The sequence below is a fragment of the Mauremys reevesii genome, linkage group 10 (assembly GCF_016161935.1).
Source record: "Mauremys reevesii isolate NIE-2019 linkage group 10, ASM1616193v1, whole genome shotgun sequence".
NCBI classification, from domain to species: Eukaryota; Metazoa; Chordata; order Testudines; family Geoemydidae; genus Mauremys; species Mauremys reevesii.
The window spans coordinates 70,675,590-70,700,573 of record NC_052632.1 but is presented as its reverse complement, the minus strand read 5'-3'; the positions used below and the strand labels follow the sequence as shown (position 1 = coordinate 70,700,573).

General features: G+C 38.1%; 1 protein-coding gene and 2 long non-coding RNA genes across 6 annotated transcripts in view; 1 reads left to right on the top strand and 2 right to left on the bottom strand.

Annotated features, from left to right (window-relative positions):
- The window catches only part of LOC120373557, a 31,761-nt gene extending 10,756 nt beyond the window's left edge, over positions 1 to 21,005 (bottom strand). Inside the window, exon 1 of the long non-coding RNA XR_005585583.1 lies at positions 20,766 to 21,005. This is a non-coding gene — a long non-coding RNA (uncharacterized LOC120373557). The remainder of the gene's footprint in view (positions 1 to 20,765) is intronic.
- Positions 1 to 24,984, top strand: part of BAIAP2L1 (BAR/IMD domain containing adaptor protein 2 like 1) — a 66,277-nt gene that overhangs the window by 17,440 nt on the left and 23,853 nt on the right. For 3 of the 4 annotated variants that reach the window (XM_039492168.1, XM_039492167.1, XM_039492169.1), the window contains exon 3: positions 5,486 to 5,572. In XM_039492168.1, coding sequence (XP_039348102.1) covers positions 5,486 to 5,572 — 87 coding nt within the window. Of the gene's footprint in view, positions 1 to 5,485; positions 5,573 to 7,445; positions 7,497 to 24,984 lie in introns of those variants that run through there. The other variant, XM_039492170.1, reaches the window with a different exon arrangement.
- Positions 3,521 to 7,329, bottom strand: LOC120373558. Its single transcript, XR_005585584.1, has 3 exons — positions 7,309 to 7,329; positions 4,752 to 4,875; positions 3,521 to 3,997 (listed from the first exon to the last, which is right to left on the bottom strand). It is a non-coding gene; the product is annotated as an uncharacterized LOC120373558 (long non-coding RNA).

Here is a 24,984-nt window from a genome sequence, read left to right as displayed (position 1 = left end):
CATATTATGCTGTATGGCTTATTCAGGCAACTTACTTATTGTCTCAGGAGTGTTAGTGTCACCAGTTGAAAATAAAGATGATCATGCCAAATCTGATTATCTAGCATTCCAACTCTAGCTAGTATAAATCTCCTTAACCTGAAAGATTAAGTTCTTGAAAGATTTCCAAGTCCTATAATTTAAAGACTCCAGAATGCCTTACAAGTTAAAATGAAAAACATCAATGGCATAATAATTCTAGAACTATATTTGGTAACCTAATTATTATTCTAGCCATAGAAAATCCTCAGACATTTTCTAAATGCTTAGTGACATAAGAGCTGGAAGTATGTGATGATTGCAGGTTAATATTTGTAATATACACTTCTACCCTGATATAACACCACCTGATATAACACAAATTTGGATATAACGTGGTAAAGCAGCGCTCTGGGGGGGCAGGGCTGTGCGCTCCGGCAGATCAAATCAAGTTCGATATAACACGGTTTCACCTATAATGCAGTAAGATTTTTTTACTCCCAAGGACAGTGTTATATCGAGGTAGAGGTGTATTCATCTCCATGAGTCCATGTGCTACAGAAAAATTAAGAAGAGTAAAACAAAGGTCTAGCAGACTGTTGTGACAGTCTGCACTCTTATGTTCATCTTTTTACAAAACTATGATACCTCACAAGGCATACTTTGTACAAAATGTCAAAGAGTATCAGGGGTAGTTAGGTCTGGATCTGTAAAAAAACAAAAAGAATCCTGGCACCTTATAGACTAACTAAAGTTCTGCAGCATGCATGAGCTGTGTGGTGAATACCCACTTCTTCAGATGCAAGATTCTTTGTTGTTTGTACAAAATGTATCATTTGAAAACTCAGTCAGCTGAACATCATTGTCCTGGTAAAATATGTGACAACGTTGTATGTAAAGTTATAAGATTCTACTGTATGATATTGCTGAGACATGTTCCAAGTCTAGAAAAGCAGGCACAAACCAGTTCCTTAGAGACAAAAGGCAAACTAACGCTTTGGCATAATCAGCATAACCAAATGGAATGTCAGCATAATCAAATGGAGTGGCACCTTGTTACGCAGACACTCTGGCAGGAAGAAGGATCTGAGCAAGTAATTTACATCTTGGCAATGGAACAGCTGGAAGTTCCCATCTCCCCAGATCTGCTTTTCCTGAACCTCGGCAGGAGAGGATCATCAAAGAGGAGATATAAAAAAAAAAAAAAAGAGAGGAACAGAGGCCCCAAATCACCTTTCTCCTTCCTTTCTGTCTGCCCATGATATCCACAATGCCTGAAGGACAAGGAAAGGAGCATTGGACTGAGGGATGGGTCCTGGCTGGAAAGTATCCAACCAGGAAGTCTGCAAAAGAACATGGGGTGAGAGAGAGAGAGAGAGAGAGAGACACTTATGCTTTGAATTAATTTAACTTGTTAAGTTTTAGTTTGTGTTTTACCTTTATTTCTTTGTAACGAGTTGAGACTTGTGTGTCTCATTACTTGTAATCACTTAAAATCTTTCTTTCTATAGTTAAATTTGTTTTATCTAAACTAGTGTGTGTTTAGGAAACTTCATTTGAGATATTTATGGATAACATTTTCTGTTTAATGAAATGACGAACTTTATATGAGCTTGTATTGTTCATAAGGAAAGATCTGGGCGGTACAAGATACACATTTCTGGGGGAAGTCTGGGACTGATTTTGCTGGTGTCACTCTGCTAGGGTTACCATATTTAAACATTCAAAAGAAAAAAAAAAAGGACACTCCACAGGGGTGTTGGCCCTGCCCACAGTCCTCCCACACTCCGCCCACAGGTCCCACCCCTTCCCCGCTTGGCCCCGCCACTGCACCCCTGGCCTGCCGCTGGCTTGCTGCATCCCGCCTCATTCCCCCACCCACCGCTCACTTCCTCCCACCTGCCACTCACCTCCTTACTCCCCTGCCAGAAACCCCCATGCCTGCCCCGAGAACCCCCGCCTGCTGCTGGGTCGCCGCTTCTTGCCTCTGCACCCCCCCCCGCTGGCTCTAGGATGACCAGACAGCAAGTGTGAAAAATTGGGACAGGGGTAGGGTGTAATAGGCGCCTATAGAAGAAAAAGCCCCAAATATCGGGACTGTCCCTATAAAATAGGGACATCTGGTCACCCTAGCTGGCTCGCTCGCCTCTTCACCACCACCACCACCCCCACCTGCTGCTGGCTCACCGCTTGCCTCTTTACCCCACCCTGCTTGCCTACTCACCCCTCCTGCTGCAGGTCCCTCTGGCTCCTAGGATCAGGGGAAGCTGAGGGGTCTCCACGTGCTGCACCCGCCACAAGCGCGAGCTCTGTGGCTCCCATTGGCTGGGAAAAGCGCCAAAGGGAGCTGCCGGAGCCGCAGAGCGGGGCTTGCGGGCGCCAGCAGCATGCAGAGAGCCCTCTGCCCCCCCCCGACCCTAAGAGCCAGAGGGACCTGCCGGGGGGCGAGGTGGGGAGTCCCGGTAGTGCTTACGTGGGGCGGCTCCCAGGAAGCATCCAGCAGGTCCCTCTGGCTCCTAGGGTCGGGCGGGGGGTGGGGGACGCAGATGGCTCTCTGCGCGCTGTCGGCACCTGCAAGCCCGGCTCCGGCAGCTCCCATCTAGGGTTATCATATGTCCGTATTTTCCTGGACATTTTAGATATTTTAAAAAGTTCAGAACTAAAAAGCTGGACATGTCCGGGAAAATACGGATGTATGATAACCCTACACTCTGCAGTATAATTCAGAGGTGGCTGGCTGAAGCACTCTTGCAGTATACCTGGGGGTAATTTTACATGTTGGAGGTTGTGTGAGCAGGCAAGGAGTGGTTGCTCTCACAGCAAAGAAGTGTAAAAAGCACCCAGGTTGGAGAACTGAGGGGACACAGCTGTCCAACATTCCAGATTGTATCCTGGGGAATGTCACAACTATAGTTGTCATTAATATTGGTAGTCAGTACTGTTGGAAGTTAAGGGTGCCATTGTATTGCCTGTTAATAAAACAATAACCTTGATGTGATTTCACAATAGTCCCTACGTATAACAATGGTTTTACATGAAAATCTTCCTTAGAGAACTGGTTGAAGAAAGTCCTTTGAGCACAAATTACAAAAGAGTATCTGATGGTGCTTCATTATTTGTGTATTAAAAATGTATGGAATTGTATCTATGGAACCTCCCTTCAAATGAATAAACTGTTTAGGACGGATGGTTTGGTTCATTCAGCTACCCTTGATAAACACGTTATTAGCTGGATGCTTCAGATGTACTGACTAACAGTGAAATGGTAAACATTTTCCACTGGTAGTTTGTAATTCATGCTCACTTATCATAGGGCAATTATAGACTTCTTTTGGCACTAATTTAAATTACATGGAATTAGTTCTTTTAAGAAGAGTGCCTTGCTTTTATTGTCATCTTTTTTTTGGGAATCAACAGTATTGATTTTGCTACTCTGTCATAGTGATTTATGTATCTCAAATAATTCACATCAAAGCTTTCCATTTAAGGTAACTGTGTTTTATTCTCCATTCCTAACTACCAACTCTGCGTAGCCAGGCTTAGTTATAGGGAGGTTCTGTGAAGGTAAGACGAGAAGTAATCCTTCCATGCGCCTGGTCACTCTTGTGATGCCACTTCACAGGGGATCACTGGCTGTTGGAAACACACAGCAGCAGATCTATCAGTCTTTCCTCAACACTCTGGCACTGTAGATTTCTTATAGATTTCCATAAAGCTTTCACAGCAGATCTTCACTGCATCTGGGAACTTCTGCAGCCACAGAGAGGGAGGGAGGGCAGAATTTGTTCCTAGAAGACCAGTTGTGTCATCTTCAAAGTATTGCACCACACTATGATTTATCAGTAAGAAAAGCTATTACTGGTTACCTTGTTCACTGATAATTTATGCTGATCTTCTGTTTCCTATGAATTTTATGTGTCTCCAGCTGATACAGTGTTTGATTTTCTGATAGGTGATGGTTGAGCTTTTCTGTTAAATCCTAGAAGTGACAGGTATATCAGAATCTACATAGCTGGTCTTCACTTAAGAAATGAAGAGAAGGCTTTCTCTCTTTTTATACAATTTTTGCAAGTCTAAAACATTGCGAAGTTACAGAAAGATGTTTTCAAATTATCTCATTCCGTTGTCTCTCTCACTTGATATGGTTATCTAGTGACACTTATTTTTTCTTAGAACTGGAAAGACCAAAAATAGTTGTGTACTGGGAATTTGCCACACTCACTCACCTTTTAGCCAAACATATCCCATTAAAGTAGAATAATGGCACAACAAGTACAGTCTATGGCAATCTTTATACTAGATATTGTTTACAATATACTAAAGTGTGAATATAGACTCTTTTCCTGCATGATTCATAGAATGCCCATGACAAGAGATTTACATTCTTGAACTTTTATCATTTTAAAATCTACTACTTTGTAGCAAGTATGCCAGAATCAAAGACTTGAGAGGGCTTTACCATGATCTTACAATGCAAGAGTTTAATATAGAAATAAAAAAAAAAAACCACACTCCTTTTTTCCCTTAACACTGTACTAAACTCAGTTCTACAATTTCAAATTGTGGTCCACAGAGAACTTGCTGATCATGAGTTGCTGGTGGGTCTTATTTCTAGCTGTTAAAAATCACATTAAACAACATCTGAAAGTACTGTCTGTGGACTGGAGTTGGCCTCTATAGGATCTTTCACCCCACTCACAACATCATTTTGTACTTCTTTAAAAATACTTTACCTGGAATATCACAGGCCTTCTCCTGTGTAGTTTCAAGTATTGTTATAGCTTTTGACCTCTAAAACTACCTCCTCATTAAGAGTTGCAAGGGAGCAGTAAAAAGTTGTCCTCGCTCTCCTGATATCTGTCATGATATTTTCAAATCCTTATAATTCTTTCCTAGCCTGAAGTTCAAGAGCCCCATCACTGCTTTCAAATGCAGGTTTTCTGTGTAGTAGCATGCTATGCTATTTACTGAGCGATGAGGCCACTCAGCTGCAATGCTCCATACTCAGACTTTAAAATCCATTTTAATTCAAGTTGAGTAATTCAATCAATGGAGTAGAATTTTTCCATGTGTCCATTAATAGGAACTAAGGGTGCATATGAATCTAAAGTAAGACAGAAAGGACATGTGCTTTTTGGTTGTATGTATTATGTCTTAAAAAAACATATGCTTTTCGGGAATTCTGTATCGTATTAATGGATGTGAGTCATTTACTATTATTGGGGGCTGATCCTGCCTCTGTTGAAGTCAGAATCTTTCCATTGACATCAACAGGCGCTGGACTGGACTCAGAATATCCTAGAATAATTCCCAAAAAAGTTAGAGAACCAAGTTTGTGCACCCCATTTGAAGCCCAGGCAGGCATTGTGGAAGTATTATCCACCTTTTCCTGGTGGATGGTAATTCATAATGTACTCAATTTTTTAAATGCAACACAAGCTGAGTACTCTTGTTGTTTTCCCTATAGCTATGATACTGGCTGGAAGAGCATATTATGATGGTGTTGCAAAGATTGGAGAAATAGCAACTGCATCTCCAGTTTCTAAAGAATTGGGTAAGTAAGACTGTATATCACATTTCATTAAATTACAGCATAGGATACTTTTCTTTCCCAGCTGGGGGCTCACCGAACTAATTAGACTTTAACAGAAAAGGGACAGTGAGGGACTGGAAGGAGCTGCTGGGGTGAGGGAGCTTGTAGAAGCCTCTTACTTAAGGGAGAGTTAGGGTGACTGCTCTGCCTAGGATCCTTCACCTTGATACTACTAAATTACCTCTCCCAGAGACTTATCCGATGGGCTCACAAAAATACTTCTGAAGAGCAAAATGTATCTTTGGAATGGACTAGATATGGGACTCTCAAACTTCATTGCACTGTGACACCCTTCTGACAACAAAAATTACTACACAACCTCAGGATGGGGGACCAAAGCCTGAGCTGTCCCAAGCTCCAGTGCTTGGGGTGGGGGTGCCAAAGCCTGAGCCCCTCTGCTTCGGGGGGAGCCAAGACTGAAGCCCAAGGGCTTCAGCCCCACGCAAGGGAGCCTGTAACATGAGCTTCATCCCTGGACCCCAGCAAGTCTAAGCCAGCCTTGGCAACCCCATTAAGATACGGTCGCGACCCACAATTTGAAAACTACTGCACTAAATTGTACCAGCGTCAGGTAGTTTCAGTCCTAGGAGAAGTGCCCATCCACCTCAATGTCTTCACACAATCCCATTTCAGATTTCATAAGCTGAACACTTTTCTGTGTTGCTAAATTCAGTATTACTGTTTGCAGGAAGTGCACTTAAATTTTTTGCCAACTCATGTTGCCTCCCTCCTTGGTTATGAGGAGTTTAAATGGGAAAACAAAAACTACCTTCCTTAGTTCTTCACTCTTGCTTTTTGAAGGCATACACACCCCTAAAGAGTTGACCTCAGGCTAACCAGGAAAACTTTTGTAGGACTCTCTGATTTTTATTACATCAGAGGGCTGAAAAAAATCCCAGAATTTTACTATGCTGTGATACATGAATTCCCTATGAGTCACCTGATCATTCACCTAATAATGGTTTTAGACTGCAGTGTTCCTCCCAAGCCTGTTTCTGGGCTAGGCCACACTGTTATCTGACTAGATATCTTATACAGGAGCAACTAACAAAGAGTGTTCAGAAGCAGGAGGAAATGAATCAGGGATGATGGACAAAGATTGCCAATAAGGAAAAATTAAATTAAAAAAAGTGAAGGAAATCCTCAAGAGTATTCACTTATTTTATAAGGGAAATCAAGATTAACTAAAGGGTTGAAGCCACAATACATTAATCTTATTGTATATAATGGGTAGAAGGAGGGACTACATAAACTTGAGAATTGTATTTAATTTTTAGATCCACTATTCTTTAACTTAGTACCTTAGCAAATTATATTTGTTTAAGAGGTGTTAAATTTTAAGATAAGATGATGTTTTTATAAATGTAACAGTTCTTTCTGGTCTTGTGTACCTATAGTTGTGCATAAATTTTTCAAAGTTTGTAATACTCTGTTACATAGCAACGGGAAAAAATTAATTTCATTTTAGATATGAATGTTGGATTTTGGATAACAGAACATTGGGGTGGGTGTGTTAGCACATGATACTTTAAGAACAAGATTTGATAGTCATCTGGAGCACCATATATTTGAAAATCTAAACCCTACTTTAAGCTTTCTTCCATAATCTTATAAAGATATTAAGAATATTCTTTTTGAAGTTCAGTCTTTGAAAGAGACAAAACTCCAGGAAATATTAAAAATCGGTGGTAGTATACTTGTAAGTTTCATAAGATTCCTTGCCATTTGAGCTAAAATTCCAAACACCTTATCAGTGTTCTCCTTGTTCTGCTAGCAGTGAAGTCATAATACTAATTCTACAAATACATCACCACAAATATTTCCATGACAACTGTTTCCTTCCAGCAAAGGATTATGACTTCATTGCAGAATCAAGTCAGAGAAAGTAGGTTGTAAGAGAGAAGCACTATGATACCTCAAGTATCAGAGGGGTAGCCATGTTAGTCTGGATCTGTAAAAGCAGCAAAGAGTCCTGTGGCACCTTATAGACTAACAGACGTATTGGAGCATGAGCTTTTGTGGGTGAATACCCACTTCGGATTTGATGGAGTGGGTATTCACCCACAAAAGCTCATGCTCCAATACGTCTGTTAGTCTATAAGGTGCCACAGGACTCTTTGCTGCTTTTATGATACTTCAGTATACTTTAAGAAATACAGAAAACTATTGACAGAATTGATTGTCTGTTTTTAAACTATGCTGTAATAAGAGTCTCCTTCTCTAAAGTTCTATATATAGAAGACAAACGGGGAACTGATAGCTCTTCCTCCTCCTGTGATTTTACTTGTTAATACAAGAATCCAACTGGTGAGAGGAACTGAATTTTTTTTGTAATATTTCTATGGTAAGAGTTAAGCTATTCTTGAGAAGTGAATATTGGTTTCTTTGTGCTTGCTCACATTTTAATGACTTGTTCTGAAGCCACCGTTGTGACTTTTCACATTGTACGTTCAAGCTGAGGGAGTGGTAGAACAGCAAACAGTAAAAAGCAAACAGTTCATGATATAGTCATTTTCTTTATTTGCTTTATAAGTCGTTTACCGCAAGTCTAGTTGTTGTAGTTTCTGTGCTATAGTACAAAACCACACGAATTTTAAAATGCTATTAGTTGTGTAAAAATGCATATAAAAGACAGTAGCTAATAAAAAACTTTAGTTATGCCTTTGCTAACTTTATTCCTTTTAAAGAACTGATTAGAAGGCACAGAAAGTGTACCTCTTTACAGAACTTGAAATGGCTTTTCCTCTTTTTAAAAATGTCATTGCTAGGTATTCTAAGGCTAACTACAAAATTTATTGGTAGTCCTTTCTTTAGTGGAGAAGAGTCTACAAAAGATCTGAGTTTTGAGTGCTCCTTATTGACACTGAAATTATGTTAATCATTGGACTAATAGCTTATTCCCCCAAGTAATTATGAAACGTGTGTATTTTCAGTAGGGTTTAAGGAGTTAATTCTGATTGTTACCAGATTCAAACCCTGAACACAGCACACAAACACTTTATACTGAGTTTTTTGGTATAACAACATCATCTTTATTTTCATTGAGAAGACAGAAGTCAAACTGGAAAAATATCTAAGTCTGATAACGTACATGTTGTAAAAATACAAGAGGTCAGAACATTTGAAGAAGCACAGTAATACTTTTTAAAAGTCTGGAAAAAAATATAGTTCTCACATTATTAAAAAGCCCTGTAAACAGCACTCAACCCTTTCGGAGACAAAAGAATATACTTTTTAAAAGTCATTTAAGCGGGTCTCTTGATGTGGTATCTTAGCTTAAAGCCACATAAAAACTTAGCCTTTAACTGTGACACATTCTTCAGTAATTGCAAATGAGAACATGAATTCTGAGTAGAATCAAATATATAAGAGTGAGGTCAAATTCTGCTGTAATCTACCCTTATGTAAAAAAATTTGTGCATCTCCACAATTTTAGTAGTTACTCTGGGCTTACACTGATGTAATACAGAAAAGAATTGGGCCTCTTGTGAGCTTCCAGACAGATTTGCCAATACTCTCTATTCTTGACCTGCAGGACCTCTACCATACAACTTTTGTTGTCTTCCACGGGCAAGGAAAGCCAATTGTGACTAACTGTGTTGTGGTTTGGTAATGTGCATGTCTGTTTGTGAACTGGTTTCTCAGAATTTGTTTCACTTGATTAGAGGTGAACTGGCATGTTATATTAAACAAACAAATAAAGCTGTTCTAAAAGGTGACCTGCAAAGGTAAAGGAAAAAATTCCAGTATCTTTATCAGTATGTGCAGTCTACACCCAAATGTCAGCCTGAGAGGTATTCAGCACATTTTACTTTCATGTGTTAAAGAAAATACTGTAGGGCTTTCTCTGTCTACTTAGAGAATGGCAAAATTCCCATTTATTTCTGTTTTGAGCTGGTCCTTAAATGCCAATCATCAAAATATGCCTAATTCACCATCAATAGATAGGATAAAAATCACTTTAGTCACTTCTAAAATTTTGGTTTTAGGTGCCTCTGTACAGAAGCCCAACTTGCCACCTTAAAGGGGCCAGATTTTCAGAGGGTAGGTGCTCAGGGCTTTCTAAACAAAAATATCAGAAACTTATAAAAATGTCTTCAGTGGAGCACCCAAATATTGAAACACCCAAAATTAGTTACTACTTAAAATCTTGGCCAAAATTACTGATATTTTGTATTTGAACATAAAAGGATGTTTTTAAGATCCCATGTCATAAAGAAACAGTCTTGGTCCTACTACCAAGTCTTAATAAATGGAAGTTTGTTTACTTCCAGAGGGGTTTTGCCATAGAAAGGATGGGGGAGGAGGTGGTTTTGCTTTTCTTCTGTGGCAATGGCATCACCTAGCATCTGAAGGGACAGTATCATCAGATCTCTTGTTCAGATCATGAAATTATCCCTTACACAACTGTGCTGCATTTTAGTTTTTTTTTAAACTAAATACTTCAGTATTGTAGTTCAAGCTTGGTATAGTAAATACTTGGGCTGGTTAAATAAAGAATATTGTCTGGAATTGACAGTTTTATATAGTAATTTGTATTAGTGTTAAGTCTGTGCATATACTGAGGGACATGTATTTAATATTTTACTAAAAACAAACTCTTTGCATATCTTATGTATGATAAAACTGTTTCCTGGGGGTAAACTATAGGAAGCAATAAATGATTCTGGAACTTTGTTATTAAATTACATACTTGTTTATACTTATGATTTAAATGAACATTCCTCAGACTTCTTGGCCTTCTACAATCTCCAAGTAGTGGTTCCCTCCGATTTTGGCTGCTCGCATTTTGGGCCATAACCTTCCATTGTTACATTAATAGAACCCCCATTGAGCCAATGACCGTTTTGTATAAAAATTGATGGAAAGATATGGGGCTTTTATATTTAGTGTGAAGTTTAGTTTGATTCAAGTGAGATTTTTTTTTAAAATGAATTATTTGATCCTCTGGCTTGCAATAATTTGCAGTTGAAATTGAAGCAATGATATTTTTAGTAGGATAGTGAAAAAAGAGTGAGAGTTGGACACTTCTCTGTGAAATCCAGATTAATCTTTTCTTAATTATCTCTTCTCAGCTCTAGAACTAATCTGGGATGTTAAACAGCACTACAAATTTTTATCAGAATCACACAAAATCTTCATTAATGATAGTTTCACTAATCTTTCAAAATAAAATCCTATTCTATTTGCTAATATTGTAAATTCAGACTTTTATTGTAGTCTGTTGTGAAGTCAGACATGAAAATGATACACTGAAAGGAATGTAATTGAAAATCCAAATAACTAACTGTCAGTTCTAATAGGCTTTGTTCTGCCGCATCACTTGTAGCAATCAGGAACTTAGAAGGAATCTTGCGCATGTAGAGAAGCAATTCCTATCAAACAATTTTAGAAATAGCACAAACTAGAAAATAAGTTGTCTTTTTTTTTTTAACTTAAGGTGATATCCTTAGGTAAAACAAAGTATGAAGTTTATCTTTGAAAAATTCCCACCTTACACCTTTAATGAAGGGCAATAGCTTCTTGAACCATTTACCCAAAATGTTATCTTGCTATTATTTCCATCATACAGAGGACTACTTTTTTCCTTTCCTGAGTAATAAGCAAGACAGTTATTTGAGCTCTAACCTAAAAAGCTGGAGAGCTAATTACCGCCACACCTACCAGAATACACTGCTTAGGTATCACTCATTACTGAGAAAGCCAAGCAGAAAAGGAACAGTTTGCTTACACAATTTGGGCCAAATTCAGCCCTGGCTTAAGTAGGTGCTTCTTCATTGATTTTACTGGAGTTGTGCCTCATTACGCCAGGGTATAATTAGACCCTTTGAACTGGAATCCTATTTCAGCTGCCTTAGAAAGCTAAACAGAGTGCCCTTTTCTTTATTAGCTCCTTGACTTTTTTTTTTTTTTTTTTTTAAAGCCTAGAGGTTACCTGCTCTCATCTCCCTGCCAGTGCAGGACTGTCTTCTGTTGTATAGTTACAAGCATTTTACTATTTGAAATAAAATGAGTTGTGGATAGACAGGCAAATTGAGTGGTGCCAACAAAAAACTGAACTACCCTGGCACCTCAGCCAATTGAAATTTCTGGAAAAATCAAAAGTCTACCTGCTGCTGTAGCAAGTGTTACTATATAGGACCAGCTCTTTTTAAAAAGGATTAGTAAATTAGAGACCTAAGGAACACTCCAGTTTAAATTTAACTTGAATTAGAAGAAGCCAACAATGTTTTTCTTAATTAAAAAACAAATTAAGTACCCAGGAAGCTATCTCGAAAACGAGATGCAAAATGGGTCTGAAAGAATAAGCTTTACTGTTAGAAAGTGTTAAACTGGAGTTTCAAAATGTTTGTACAGCAAGTTCTAAAATGATTTTTTTAACTAAGTTGTTAAACCAACTGTTTTTATACATTTGCACTCAGCTTAAAGTCCAAAAATTGCGTCATTTTGTATTAAATTGTGAGAAATAATTGTCAATAAATTTCTTATTGGTGACTCATCAATATGAGTCACACAATATTGGTAATGTGTTGGTTCTCTGTTTTTTCAAAAAATAAATTGTGCTATGGATAATTCTTTTCTTTAGAAAGAGGGATAGCTCAGTGGCTTGAGCATGAGCCTGCTAAACCCAGGGTTGTGAGTTTAATCCTTGAGGGGGCCATTTAGGGAACAGGGATTTTAAAAAAAAAAAATTGTGTTGCTTTGAGCAGGGGGTTGGACTAGATGATCTCCTGAGCTGAGGTCCCTTCCAACCCTGATATTCTATGAAAAAATATGTTGATATAAGTGACATATTATGGAGAATGAATAACTGGGTTTTCTAGAGACTTTTTTTATCCTATATGGTTATTTGGCGTGTGTGTGTGTGTGTGTGTGTGTGTGTGTGTGTGTGTGTGTGTGTGTGTGTGTGTGTGTGTGTGTGTGTGTGTGTGTACACTGAGAGAGAGTGTACACTTCAGCCAGACAAGTATGTGTCCATACACCACCTACCAGTTAGATATCCCACATCATCATCGCATGGCTGACCTCTGTTTCTGCAAGGATAAGCTCTTCATCTTGTACTTAAAACACTCTTGTCATGACTGATCTGTTATCATACTGTATCAACTTATAACTTCTAATCTGCAGTAGATAGTGCAAGGGGGAGAGAGGTAGGCTTCCTAGATCTTTTCTTCCACACATGGAAACACAGGCTCCTTTTGGGGGGCGGGGTTCTACTTTATTAGGTCATTCAGAAGTAAAACAAACACTTAAGTATTTTATTTATAAATACTAGGGGTGTCAAGCGATTAAAAAATTAATTGTGATTAATTGCACCGTTAAACAATAGAATATCATTTATTTAAAATTTTTGGATGTTTTCTAAATTTTAAAATATATTGATTTCAACTACAACACAGAGCACAGTGTACAGTGCTCACTTTATATTTTTTGATTTACAAATATTTGTGCTATAAAATAGTATTTTTCAATTCCTCATACAAGTACTGTAATACAATCTCTATCATGAAAGTTGATCTTACAAACACAGAATTATGTACAAGAAATAACTGCATTCAAAAACAAAACAATGTAAAAAAAAAACTTTAGAGCCTACAAGTCCACTCAATCCTACTTCTTGTTCAGTCAGTCACTCAGACAAACAAGTTTGTTTACATTTGCAGGAGATAATGCTGCCTGCTTATTGTTTACAATGTCACCTGAAAGTGAGAACAGGTGTTCACATGGCACTATTGTAGCCGACACTGCAAGATATTTACATGCCAGATGTGTTAGATTCATATGTCCCTTCATGCTTCAATCACCGTTCTAGAGGACATGCTTCCATGCTGATGACACTCATTAAAAAAAAAAAGTGTTAATTAAATCTGTGACTGAACTCCTTGGAAGAGAATGGTATGTCTCCTGCTCTGTTTTACCTGCATTCTGCCATATATTTCATGTTATAGCAGTCTCGGATGATGACCCAGCATATGCTGTTCGTTTTAAGAACACTTTCACTGCAGATTTGACAAAACGCAAAGAAGGTACCAATGTGAGATTTCTAAAGATGCTACAGCACTGGACCCAAGGTTTAAGAATCTGAAGTGCCTTCCAAAATCTTAGAGGGATGAGGTGTGGAGCATGCTTTCAGAAGTCTTAAAAGACCAACACTCCGATGTGAAAACTACAGAACCCAAATCACCAAAAAAGAAAAATCAACCTTTTGTTTTTGAGTGCAGTTATGTAACAACAACAAAAATCTACATCTGTAAGTTGCACTTTCATGATAAAGAGATTGCATTACAGTATTGTATGAGGTGAATTGAAAAATACTATTTCTTTTGTTTCTCATTTTTACAGTGCAACTATTTTTGTAATAAAATATAAAGTGGGTACTTTATTCTATGTTGTAATTGAAATCAATATACTTGAAAATGTAGAAAAACCTCCAAAAATATTCAATAAATTTCAATTGGTATTCTATTGTTTAACAGTCCGATTAAAACTGCGATTAATTTTTTTAATAGTGATTAATTTGAGGTAATCGTGTGAGTTAACTGCGATTAATTGACAGCCCTAATAAATACACTAATTCTGGCAAAAAAGTAGTATGGGTTTTTTTGCTTGGAGCCTTTTCCTTCCTCCTTTATTTTGCATGTAACAAATTGATGGAAGTTTGCATAGCTGGAGGGGGTTACATGCAGAATTTTCAAACCTGGATCTTTAAACCTAAGCAGATAAGTCCATATTTAGTCATCTAATCATTGCCCCAAGTTTTAGAGATGCTGAGCACCTAGTGGGAGCTGTGCATATTCAGGAACTCTGGAAAAAGAAATCAGACAGATTGTATGTCAGCAACTAGCCAGATTTATGTGCTTAAATTAAGTCCATGAACAGGATTGAGAGAAAGTAGTTAAAGATTAGTTGTCTAGAGGAGCTGAAGCTTTGCATTGCTCACATGAGGCATGTGGTTTGTAAGAATCTTAACAGGTCCCTACATTATATGTCACCGCAGAACTGGAATGTTTCTCTTTAGACAGAGAGGCAGCTATGTACATTTCTGTCAAGTAAAGGTAGCACACCCAAAAGAAGCCTGCAGATGGGGCCCGTATATATCCTCTGATGATGGCCCAAGGAGCCTATTGTTCAAATATCCTAGAAGCCAATTTCTCAGATGTTCAGAAGTTTCCTCCAGAATTGCTTCATAGACAGCCTAGGAATGTTCCAACCAAATAATGAACAGAAAGCAAGAGAAATGCATGATCCTTCTGTTGCATACAATCATTGCTAGCAGGAAGAGTTCACAAGTAATAGAATTCAGCCAGTGAATAGTCACCAACCATAGCTAATCATACACTGCAGTTAGCACTGGAAGCTAGGAAATAGCCTGGAACATGAGGGCTGATGCTAACATCCTCAGATCACCAGACACTACACAGTGAAGCAGGACAAACCACCACTAATTTAAACCCAAAATACCCCTCTTCTTCCTTCAGATTATGTAATCCTTCCCTTCCTAAAAACACAAAGCACAAAAAGTTCTGCAATATGGGCATCAAGTGATAGTGTGGGGAGGGCACTTCAAGGGGCGCACATGCTTAGAAGCTTCTGCTACTACAGCTAGTTCTTCTAAGGTTACAGGAGAATGTTTGTTTCATACTCAGCTGCATTGTTTTAACTTCAGTTTTAAGACTTCCATTATGAAACTTGAATTTTATAATGTTGGTAACTCCTACAGCCATGAGAAAAAGCTAAAAGGCAAGGGATAGACTGTGTCCTTCAGGACAGCCCATTGAGACCAACTCCAGGGACACTGAGGTTGGGGAAGAGAGTATTAATAGCAGAGAAAACAGAATGAAATTGGCACTGCTACTCAATATGAGAAGGCATATGATGGACTGCTAAAGATTTTAATTCTATAATGTTAAACAAAGATAACTGGAAAAATGTGCTAGCTTGAACAACTTCTTAGGAGCCCCTACCACCCACACTCTAAAGTGGGCTTTCCTGGCCCCAGTGAGAGAGCTGTGGGGGTAACGAGTAGCCTCACAGTATACTGTCCTGTGTTTTGTATCAGGGTGGTAAATTTAAAGATATGCAGATTTCTTAGGCTGTACTAGTTAGCATATTCACCCCTTTCTGACTCATTGCTTTTTATACACCAACCTGCTACTGTACACACACCATGTATGAATCCCGACTGTACAGAGCACATTATAATGCATCTGTAACCATGTGTGAAGACACCCTGAAGATAAAAAAAACAACACAACAAAACAAAAAAAAACCAACACACCTGCAATGGTGTGTATTAATCTGATGCCTTGGGCATGATTTGTGGATAACAGCAAAGACACTATGAAGGGACTCTGTCTTGTAGCATGTCTGGCTGTGCCAGATAACTGTGTTATGTAGGTTAGTTTTGTAGGCATCTTGTTTGATTGGCATCTAAACCATAGGAGCCACACAAAGCTTTGGTGCATTCCTTGCTTGCATATATGTATAACACACTGACTGGCCAGTGCCCATGTCTAGCATACTTAGATGCCTGTTTTCACACTGTGGCTTCTGTGTGTGCGCTATTTAGCTGTGTTCCCTCTGGCAGTTCTTTGAACTGCGAGGCTTGTCCAAACAGCATGTGGTCACATTTAGATTGGGGTATTGAGTGTCATATGCAGGAGTCCACTCCCTGCCAATCATAATCACTCCCACAGATCTGTACATAGTTGGCCACATCTGGTAGCATTTGTTTCCTTCCAGGATTATTCTGCTAATGCACAAAGGTGACTGCATGTGGATATAGAATGGCATTTGAGCTTTCATTATATTAGTGTGATATTGAAGCTTCTCTTGCAGGGGAGAATAGGGTAAAAATAGGAAACCTAGATGACACCAACTAGGGTTGCCAATTTTGGTTGGATATATTCCTGGAGGTTTCATCACATAACATAATCTTTAATTAAAGAGTAATCTTTAATTCCTGGAGACTCTAGGACAATCCTGAAGGGTGGGCAAACTTAACACCCGCTCTGGAGAAGGCCACTGAATATATGTAATGTGATTGTCCACATGTTTTATTAATACAGAGTTGACTGTATTTTAAGGACGGTATAAGACACAAAATATAGACAGTTTTTGCCTGAAGAATATACAGTCTAATTAAGAAATTGTGGATATGGGCCATTACTAAGAGAAGGCAACTTTTTTAGGACTCTATCAATTGACATTTAATTTTACAATATTATTTGTGTTTCATTAATTTCTTCATTTTAGAGTTAGATGTTTCTGACAGTGCTGGGACTGAGAAACTGATAAGATATGCAGAGTTCCAATATTAAAATTGGACCAGACCACCCAGAACAGAACCACAGTATAGCTTATAGGTAACACTGTTTTATTTATTTTTTTAAGCACAGGAAACCTTCATTTCCTGCTATTAGGTGTGCTTTGCCTATGCTGGTCTTATTGCAAGAGCAAAGACCAACTCAGGTATGTTGTGTTCCTTTACTATCTGCCTAAAGGACAGCAGGGCTTCATACAAGCAAGTTCAGACCTATAGCTGTGTTGTAACTTTATTTTCTCTTTGTGCCTGATTTGTGTAATGATTAAAACCACTTAGTTGTTCAACAAGATTAGAGCTCAGACGTGCAAAGCCATTACATATAATATTCTCAGGGCCTTATAAAATGTCAGTCTTTTATTTACATGTATTAATGTAAACCATTTCCTGTACACTTTAAACAAAAATATGCCTGCAGCAGTCTTTAAAGTTATTAGCAACGGTGTGACAGGTGGAAAAAGCAAGTTTGCCATTTTTCATCCATTATTTATAATGCACCTGCTTTGTTTCTTTTTAAAAAAATGCAACCTTAACTTACCAATTGTTTAAAACAAGATGACGTTTAATGTTCATATACATCTGGTTGATTAACATTAGATAAAAATATTTTAGACTAAAAGTTCTGATTTTTTTAAAAGACCTACTGTGGAACCTAATATAGGCCTGGTCCTGCTGTCCTTGCTCAGTGGGAAGTCCATTGAGAGATCAAACCATAGTGGCAAAAATTTGATTTAGCAGAAAATTTTGACAGCAGGAAATAAAAACACATTTCCTTTTCAGAGTGTTGTATGTTAACAAGTATCTTTCACTGATATTTAAAAGTAAGATTGGTTTTGGAACAGTGTTCCTAACTTGGCTAAATGGATAGTTTAGTATAGTCTTCATTATAAATATTTTATTTCTCTTGGTAGTAGTTGTGTGGGAGTGACTATTTGTAAGCAGTTCATCATGATTATATGGTGTGTAAAGCATGTTAGGTAAGAACTTTCAGTTTCTTTATTTAAAAAACTTAGTATGTCAGGCCTAATGAAGTTAGACAGAATAATCCATAAAATGTACATTCAAACCTTTCTTCAGCATTAATTTTCATCTGTAACTTATGTGAAGTATTCCGATTGATCTATGTCATGTAGTACCAACTGAGTTTTATTAGTTACATGTAGCTGTATTAAGCACCTATAAGCTTCCCCAGGTGGTAAGTCATGAGCAACTCCTTGGGCCATTTAGAGTATGGTATGTCAACACAGCTGCTGGGAGTGAGTCTCGCAGCCCAGGTTGACGGACTCATGTTAGCAGATCTCAGGCTAGGGTGTTAGAAATAGCTTTGCAGAGGTAGTTTTGATGTTCAGGCTCCAGCTAGAACTTGGACTCTGAACCCCACATTCCTCCCTATGCTTCACCTGAGTCAGAACAACTACATTGTTGTTTTTAGCATGCTAGCGTAACCCACACACTTCCTGGGTGTGGTGTTCTGTCCCAGCTAGTGGCACCGAGAGAGAGAGAGAGAGAGAGAGAGACACTGACTGACTGCAGCCTAAGGTAACAACCAGTTAGATTTTAAGCTCATGCAGTAGAGGCTCATGTACTAAGCTCCAGAGGTCCCAGGTTCAATGCTGACGACTGGGGTCTATTGGTGTTACACTAGCATAAACCCTGCAAACAAAAGCTTGTCAACCCAGGCTGCAGGACTTGCTCCCAGCAGCTGTGTTAATGTTCTCTTAAATGTTAAGAGAACATTAAAGTTGCAAAGTTAAGCACTCAGAACTAAAAAAAAAAAGCCGGGATTAAGGTTTGTTTTGCAACTTTAATTCTTCCCTTTTAGGCAGATATATTAGGATACTCTGTCATGACATACTGTTTTCCCCCCTCACATTGTCATCATCAGGGTTTGTACACAGGGCCTTCAAATCTACAGCCACTTCCACTTTAACTAGAGGAGTAACTGATAGCAGAAATAGGTTGTGGTCCCCCGTTGGGATCAGGCTTTAGAGTAGATGTGTAGCCCACTGGCAAAGTGTATGTCACAACAATTTGAGAGACAGCAGAAGAATTTGAGGTATCAGGAATCCTTGACTGCATTCATAACTCTTCGAGCAATGTGTAGTCTAATTGCTAGAGTAGTGGTTAGAATCAGTATAGTCAATCATACCTACGTGGTGTGTGTGAGGACACAGCAACTCCAGTGTTATTTTGCTGTGTGGCCACACTCACTCAAGCTAGGCTACCTCAAGAGAAGTAACTAGAGTGTAGATAAGTCAATTTTGCAGGGAAGACAGACCCTTAGTCTAGTCTTTTAAGGTAGGTTTACACTACCATTAGACACTCCTGGCTGGGCTATGTCAGCTGCATCGGGCTCAGAGGGCTCAGGCTAAGGGGCTGTTTAATTGTGGTATAGACATTCGGGTTCTAGGATCCTGCAGGGTGGGAGGGTCCCAGAGCTGAGGCTGGAGCTCAAACCTCAATGTTTACACCTCAGTTAAACAGCCCATTAGCCCAAGCCCCATGAGCCTGTTAATTGCAGTGTAGACCTAGCCTTAGAGGTGTGCAAATTCCTCAAGACTGGGGAGGGGGGGGAGGTAAAAACAGTTTTACTCTGTTTTTGTTAAAGATATTGAGAGTTTGGTCAAATCAGGCATATGAAAAGGGGTGTATCCATGCATGTGCGAATGGGTTACTACTCCCTTTTGCTAGAAGAATTTATTGGTGAGGGGAGGGGTTTAATGTGGAAGATCAGCCTTTTACTTGCTTGAATCACGAATGAAGCTGGAGAGAGAGAGAAAAGAATAGCAGCATGAACTTGTCACCTCCTAGTAACACTGGAACCCTATCCACAAAATTAGTAACAGTAGCTGTTACAATTCTGCTTAACTTGCTGTTTAATACTGTAGCTTTGTCTGGACATTGAGCCAATATGCTTAGTCCTAGGCAGCTTCTAGGGCCTTATGGAGTTAAGAAGGTTGTGGAACTTGTCTTCCGAATCAAATGCAATGATATTTCCAAATATTTATAACATTTTGGATTTTATTTGTAATAAAATAATTATATTAGCTTACTAAAGCAACCCACAGCTGATTAAAATAATTCAAAAATTAGAGAGTGTATATGAAATTGAACTAGGGATAAATTCAGACATTTTTAAAGGAGATGAATTGTCTGAGTTTTAATAACTTCTTAAAAAATTCAATTTGGAAATACTTATTTGAAACATGGTGGCTAATGTAACTTGAGCAAATTTTGAGAAAAGTATTTGTGAACCAGCTCAATACAAAGCACTTCTACAGTTAAAGGAATGCTGTCAGGATTTTGAGGTTATTTATATTTTAAACCAATAATTGCTGCAGCATTCTTCAAAAAAACAAAACCCACCTACTTGTATTATATGTTCAACTGCAAACAAGTCAGACAACCTGTGCTACAATAGGATAGGATTTTTATACCAGTTTGTATTGAATGAAAAGGATAGTAAGGTTTGTTATTTGACTCCATTTTAGTTTAGCCAAAATTAAAGACTTAAAGGGCAATTAATGAGAATTCTTCAGCACATTAGTAAGTTTACTTTGATATAAATCAGAACTTTTTTGTTGTTGATTATGAAAATGGCACTGTAAGAGGGTTGGTAATTTCTAGAGTGCCTCCCTGCCTCAACCCCCAAGGCTCTGCAGTAACCTCCCTTACTTTGCTCTCTTGAATTCATCAATAACTCACAAAAAGCTTTCACAAGTGTAGTAAGTACTTTCCTTCTTGGGGGTCTGATTTATTAAAGTTCAAAACAATTCAGACCATTCTCAAAGTCCCAAAATAATTCAAGCAGCCATTCCTAGGCACTCTTACCTGGAATTCTTCCCCCAGCCTTTGCCTGCTTTTCCAACTCTCCATGGTTCAAAGAGGTCAAGGGGCAAACCTCCTCTGCTGCTCTTCAGGTGCTCTCTTGGTTTTTCAGGGTCTCTGCAGGAGCCTTGCTGCTCCCTGGAGCTTTCTTTGTACCAGTTTCCAACTGGGTTGTGCCTGGATCAGCTCCTCCTTCACAAGGGGTCACTTCTCTGTTCCAGCTCTCTGCCTGTCTCACTTTTGATCATCTACAGTCTCAGGCCTCTCTTTTTCTAACCCCTAGAGGCCTGGTTTTGTCACATGACCATATGTCACATGATTCAATTCATTTCCTCCACTGTGGAGGCAAATAGGTTGTCACAGGGGGGGGAACTAGGGCCCATTTTCCCTTAAGGGGCCATTCCCCTTATGACAGGCACCATTATAAACTAAACTATGGCCCTCATTCTGCAGTAGGGTCTGTTAACATGTACTCCATTGCTTCAATGGGTCTCCCCTTGGGCACATGGGATTTAGGGTTGCCAATTTTGGTTGGATGTATTCCTGGAGCTTTCATCACATGACATAATCTTTAATTAAAGATTAATCTTTAATTCCTGGAGACTCCTGGGCAATCCTGGAGGGTTGGCAACCCTGATGGAATTATAGTTGTGGATCCAGTTCTAGGATTAAGGGCTTTGATTTTTAATTCCAGTTGCTTGCTGGCACTTCTACTATGTGGAAAGTTAAACTAATTTTTATTCCATTATTGAATGCAACTTTTAAAGATGTATTGTACACTAAAATGTCTTTTTAATCAGCAAGCTTGTATGCACTTTCAGTATTTCTCTCAGCTGGTATTTACCTCAAGCACCTCTGCAGATTAGCTTTTTCTTATAAATAGACACTTCTCTCTGCCTCTTGAACATAAGAGCTATTTCTTTTGATTGCTTTATTTGGAAAGTAACTTTACTATGTGCTGCTATTTGATTTCAAAGGACACTGCCAGGTTCAAATGCATATATTTTTGAAAAACAAATATAACAACTTCAAGCACTGAAACTGAAAGCAGTTTTAAAAATCTAATGTGCAGATTGTGTGAAAATTTACAAACGTGCTTAACTTTACACACTGTGAGTAGTTCCATTGACCAGTAGAACTACTTGCACTGAGTTAAGTGTATGTGTAAGTCTTTGCAAGATCAGGGTCTAATTTAATTTTTGCCATTCTCTCTACTTGCAAAGTGAGAGCAGGCTGGTCAATGTCACTTTTTAAATAGTTTCTAATCAATCTCATATCATTTAATACATTAGCAAAGGTGACAAACTTAACACAGTTAGTAATAACATTTGTTTGTTTAGTTATATTTCTTTGATGCACCCTATTATCCTATCCACATTTTGGGGGACTAATGGCTTCAAAGGACTTTACTTTCAAGCTTTCTTTCACCAGAAAATTCTTCCACTTGGACATAGAGTAATCTATAGAACGGACCCATCCTAATATAAATTGGACCTAAAAATACTTGTCAACTTTGATGTCTACCATTGTAGCCTATGACTTAGACTCGGTCTCTTCTTCACATGCCTAATTAAATGAAAGTGGTGAGGTGCTTCATATTTAAGGAACTAGAACTGCCATGGATGAGACAACAGGAGATGGATGAGTGAAATAATTTAGGTACTTGAAGACCACTCCCAACATACTGGAAAATATTACTGATGTGGTCTTGAAGTGTTTCCAGAACAATCCGCCTTTAATAGAAATAATACTTGTGTTCTCCTCAGTAAGTTACATATATAATGTGTTCATTAATTCTGGTGTAGCCATTGGACATTTTCAAAGCATGTTCAAGTGGCTTACATAGTTTGCATAATATGAGTATTTGTTTATAGGTAGGTTCTTTAGCATTAAAAATGTTCTATTTTTGTCTTTCGATTGAATTAATTCTCATATTAAGAACAATTAACATAAGCTAATATCATATACAAACTTTTAAATCAAATATTAAATGTGTGACCACACCAGGGGATTGCATTTTAACTAAATCAGTTTGTTTAATGGTACAAAAACAGTGTGTAGACCAGCCCTAAAGAGGAGTGTGTTCATCCATAAGCTCTTAAAGTGAGGCTCCATCTGTCTCTCCTAAGAAAGTTTCTTTAAAGTGCAAGTCTACTCTGAAAACTAAGTACAAATTATTCAGATTTTTTTTCTTTTTGTGCATAGAGTCATATCTATTTGCTTTACTGAAATAAATAAGTGTTTTTCATGTTAGCTTTGCACAACCAACACAGCTAAGATTAAGTTAATGGGATTCTATTCCATTTTGTGTTTCATCAATAGAATTGTTTACTGAGTTCCGACTCACTGCATTTCTGTAAACCTATGTGATGGGAATGAGATTGCACAGGTGTTACTAAGGGAATGAGATGGAAAGAGGCCAGCTTGATTCTCAAAAGCCAAGATGAGTTATCAGAAGTCATTGTACATCAAGCACATATGATTCACAAATTAGCATGGTAGTGCCATTCTGACTTGTCAATTTTCAGAGTACAACTACATTTGGTGATTCAGTTTCCCCCACCTATAAAATGGGGAAAAGATTGTTTCCTTTTTGTTAAACAGTTTGAGATACTCTGGTAAAAGGTACTGTTGTAAATTTTTTGAGCTAGGGATTATGTCTTCCTCTGTCTCCTGTGGAGCACTCTCCACGTGTTCAGTAAATATAATTGCTTGTAACTTTACCAATTTTCACCTGCAGTACTAAGAAAATGGGGCAACTACATGTGAGCAGTTTGAGTCCATATTTTTCCCCATGTAAATATCCATAAATCCTAGGTTTGTAAAGGTATTGAGGTGCTGCTTTGCTCAACATTGTCATCAAAAGTTACTTAGGCACGTAGGAGCCTAATTCCCATTGACTTTCAAATTATTTTAATCTATATTGATGATAATCTAAAAGTATGCCAAATTCTTTTTAAAGTACCCTTTAACAACACAGGGCCAAATTCTGAAGTCAGTGGAGGTACTCCAGATTTATACCAGAGGTAGATTTTGGCCTATAATTTACATCTTATTAGATCACAGTGCACTTACTATGGGTTTCTGCTCCAAATGTTGACTTAAAACATGAAACAGGAAATGAAATGGGTCAGCTACTACATATGAGTGCTGCTGGATTACTGGTAGCAATGAGGGGATTCTAGCATGAAACTGGTTTTACATCGGCAGTGAAGAATACAAAGATTCGCTTTGGTTGAATTTGCTTAAAAAAGGTAAAAATGTTATGCAACAGATGGTCACTAATCTTTAAAAATATTAATTTAAAAATGTACTCTTATATTTTGTAACCAATACAAATATGAAGAAAATAAATTTGTAAACTAAACCAGTGCAAACTTTTAAAATAACATGTAATTTTAAAAATATTTTTTATTTCAAGATAAATTTTGGCAAGATACATGTTGTAATAAGGGTGAAAAAATGTGTTTCTAACTAAGTATTCAGACCCTAAAACTGAGGGCTTACAGTCAGCCCGAGTGCCGTTTCAGACAAGAAAAACAACATTCACACGTCAGGTTTTCCATTCTTGACGCACCAGGTGAATGGGTTGTTTTACTAAGCATTTACACTGTGGTGGGAGGGGAAACCCAAAGGAAGGGAGTGTCAAAGGGTGATGATAGAGTGAGCCAGCACCCAATGTTGTTGGATAGCTGTCAGTACTTGGAGCTCCAAGGTCTACTGCATTAATCTTTACAATGCCGCTAGCCATTAGCAAAGTGTGTTGCTGTGGCAGCAAATTCACATGCTGTCAGAGAGAGTGGAAGTAAATTCTTAAAAGAAGTTTCCACAGGCAAGTTTAAATGCCTTTTAAAGTAAATGTACTGTCAGTTCTTTTTTTCCTCACCCCCATCATTTATATGTTTTCAAACATTTAGTTTTAGTTGTAAGTGTAACCTTAAATTTGAATTTATTGTTTTTAAGTTTCTTTTCCCTTTAAGTTACTGATAAATGTCTACAGGCTTTCTCCAGTTTAATCTAGTTTTTTGTCTGGGAATACCAGTCTAACATTTACAATATCTTTGTGATGATGGAGTTCTGTTAACAGGAATACTACAGGAGAGTGCATCCACTCCTGAAGTCCTAAAATAACAGGCTCGCTTGCTCATGCCATCTACTTACCAGACAAGTGTTTTTATGTAACTGCACTGTATTTACTTTTTTTATTGAATATAAATAACCA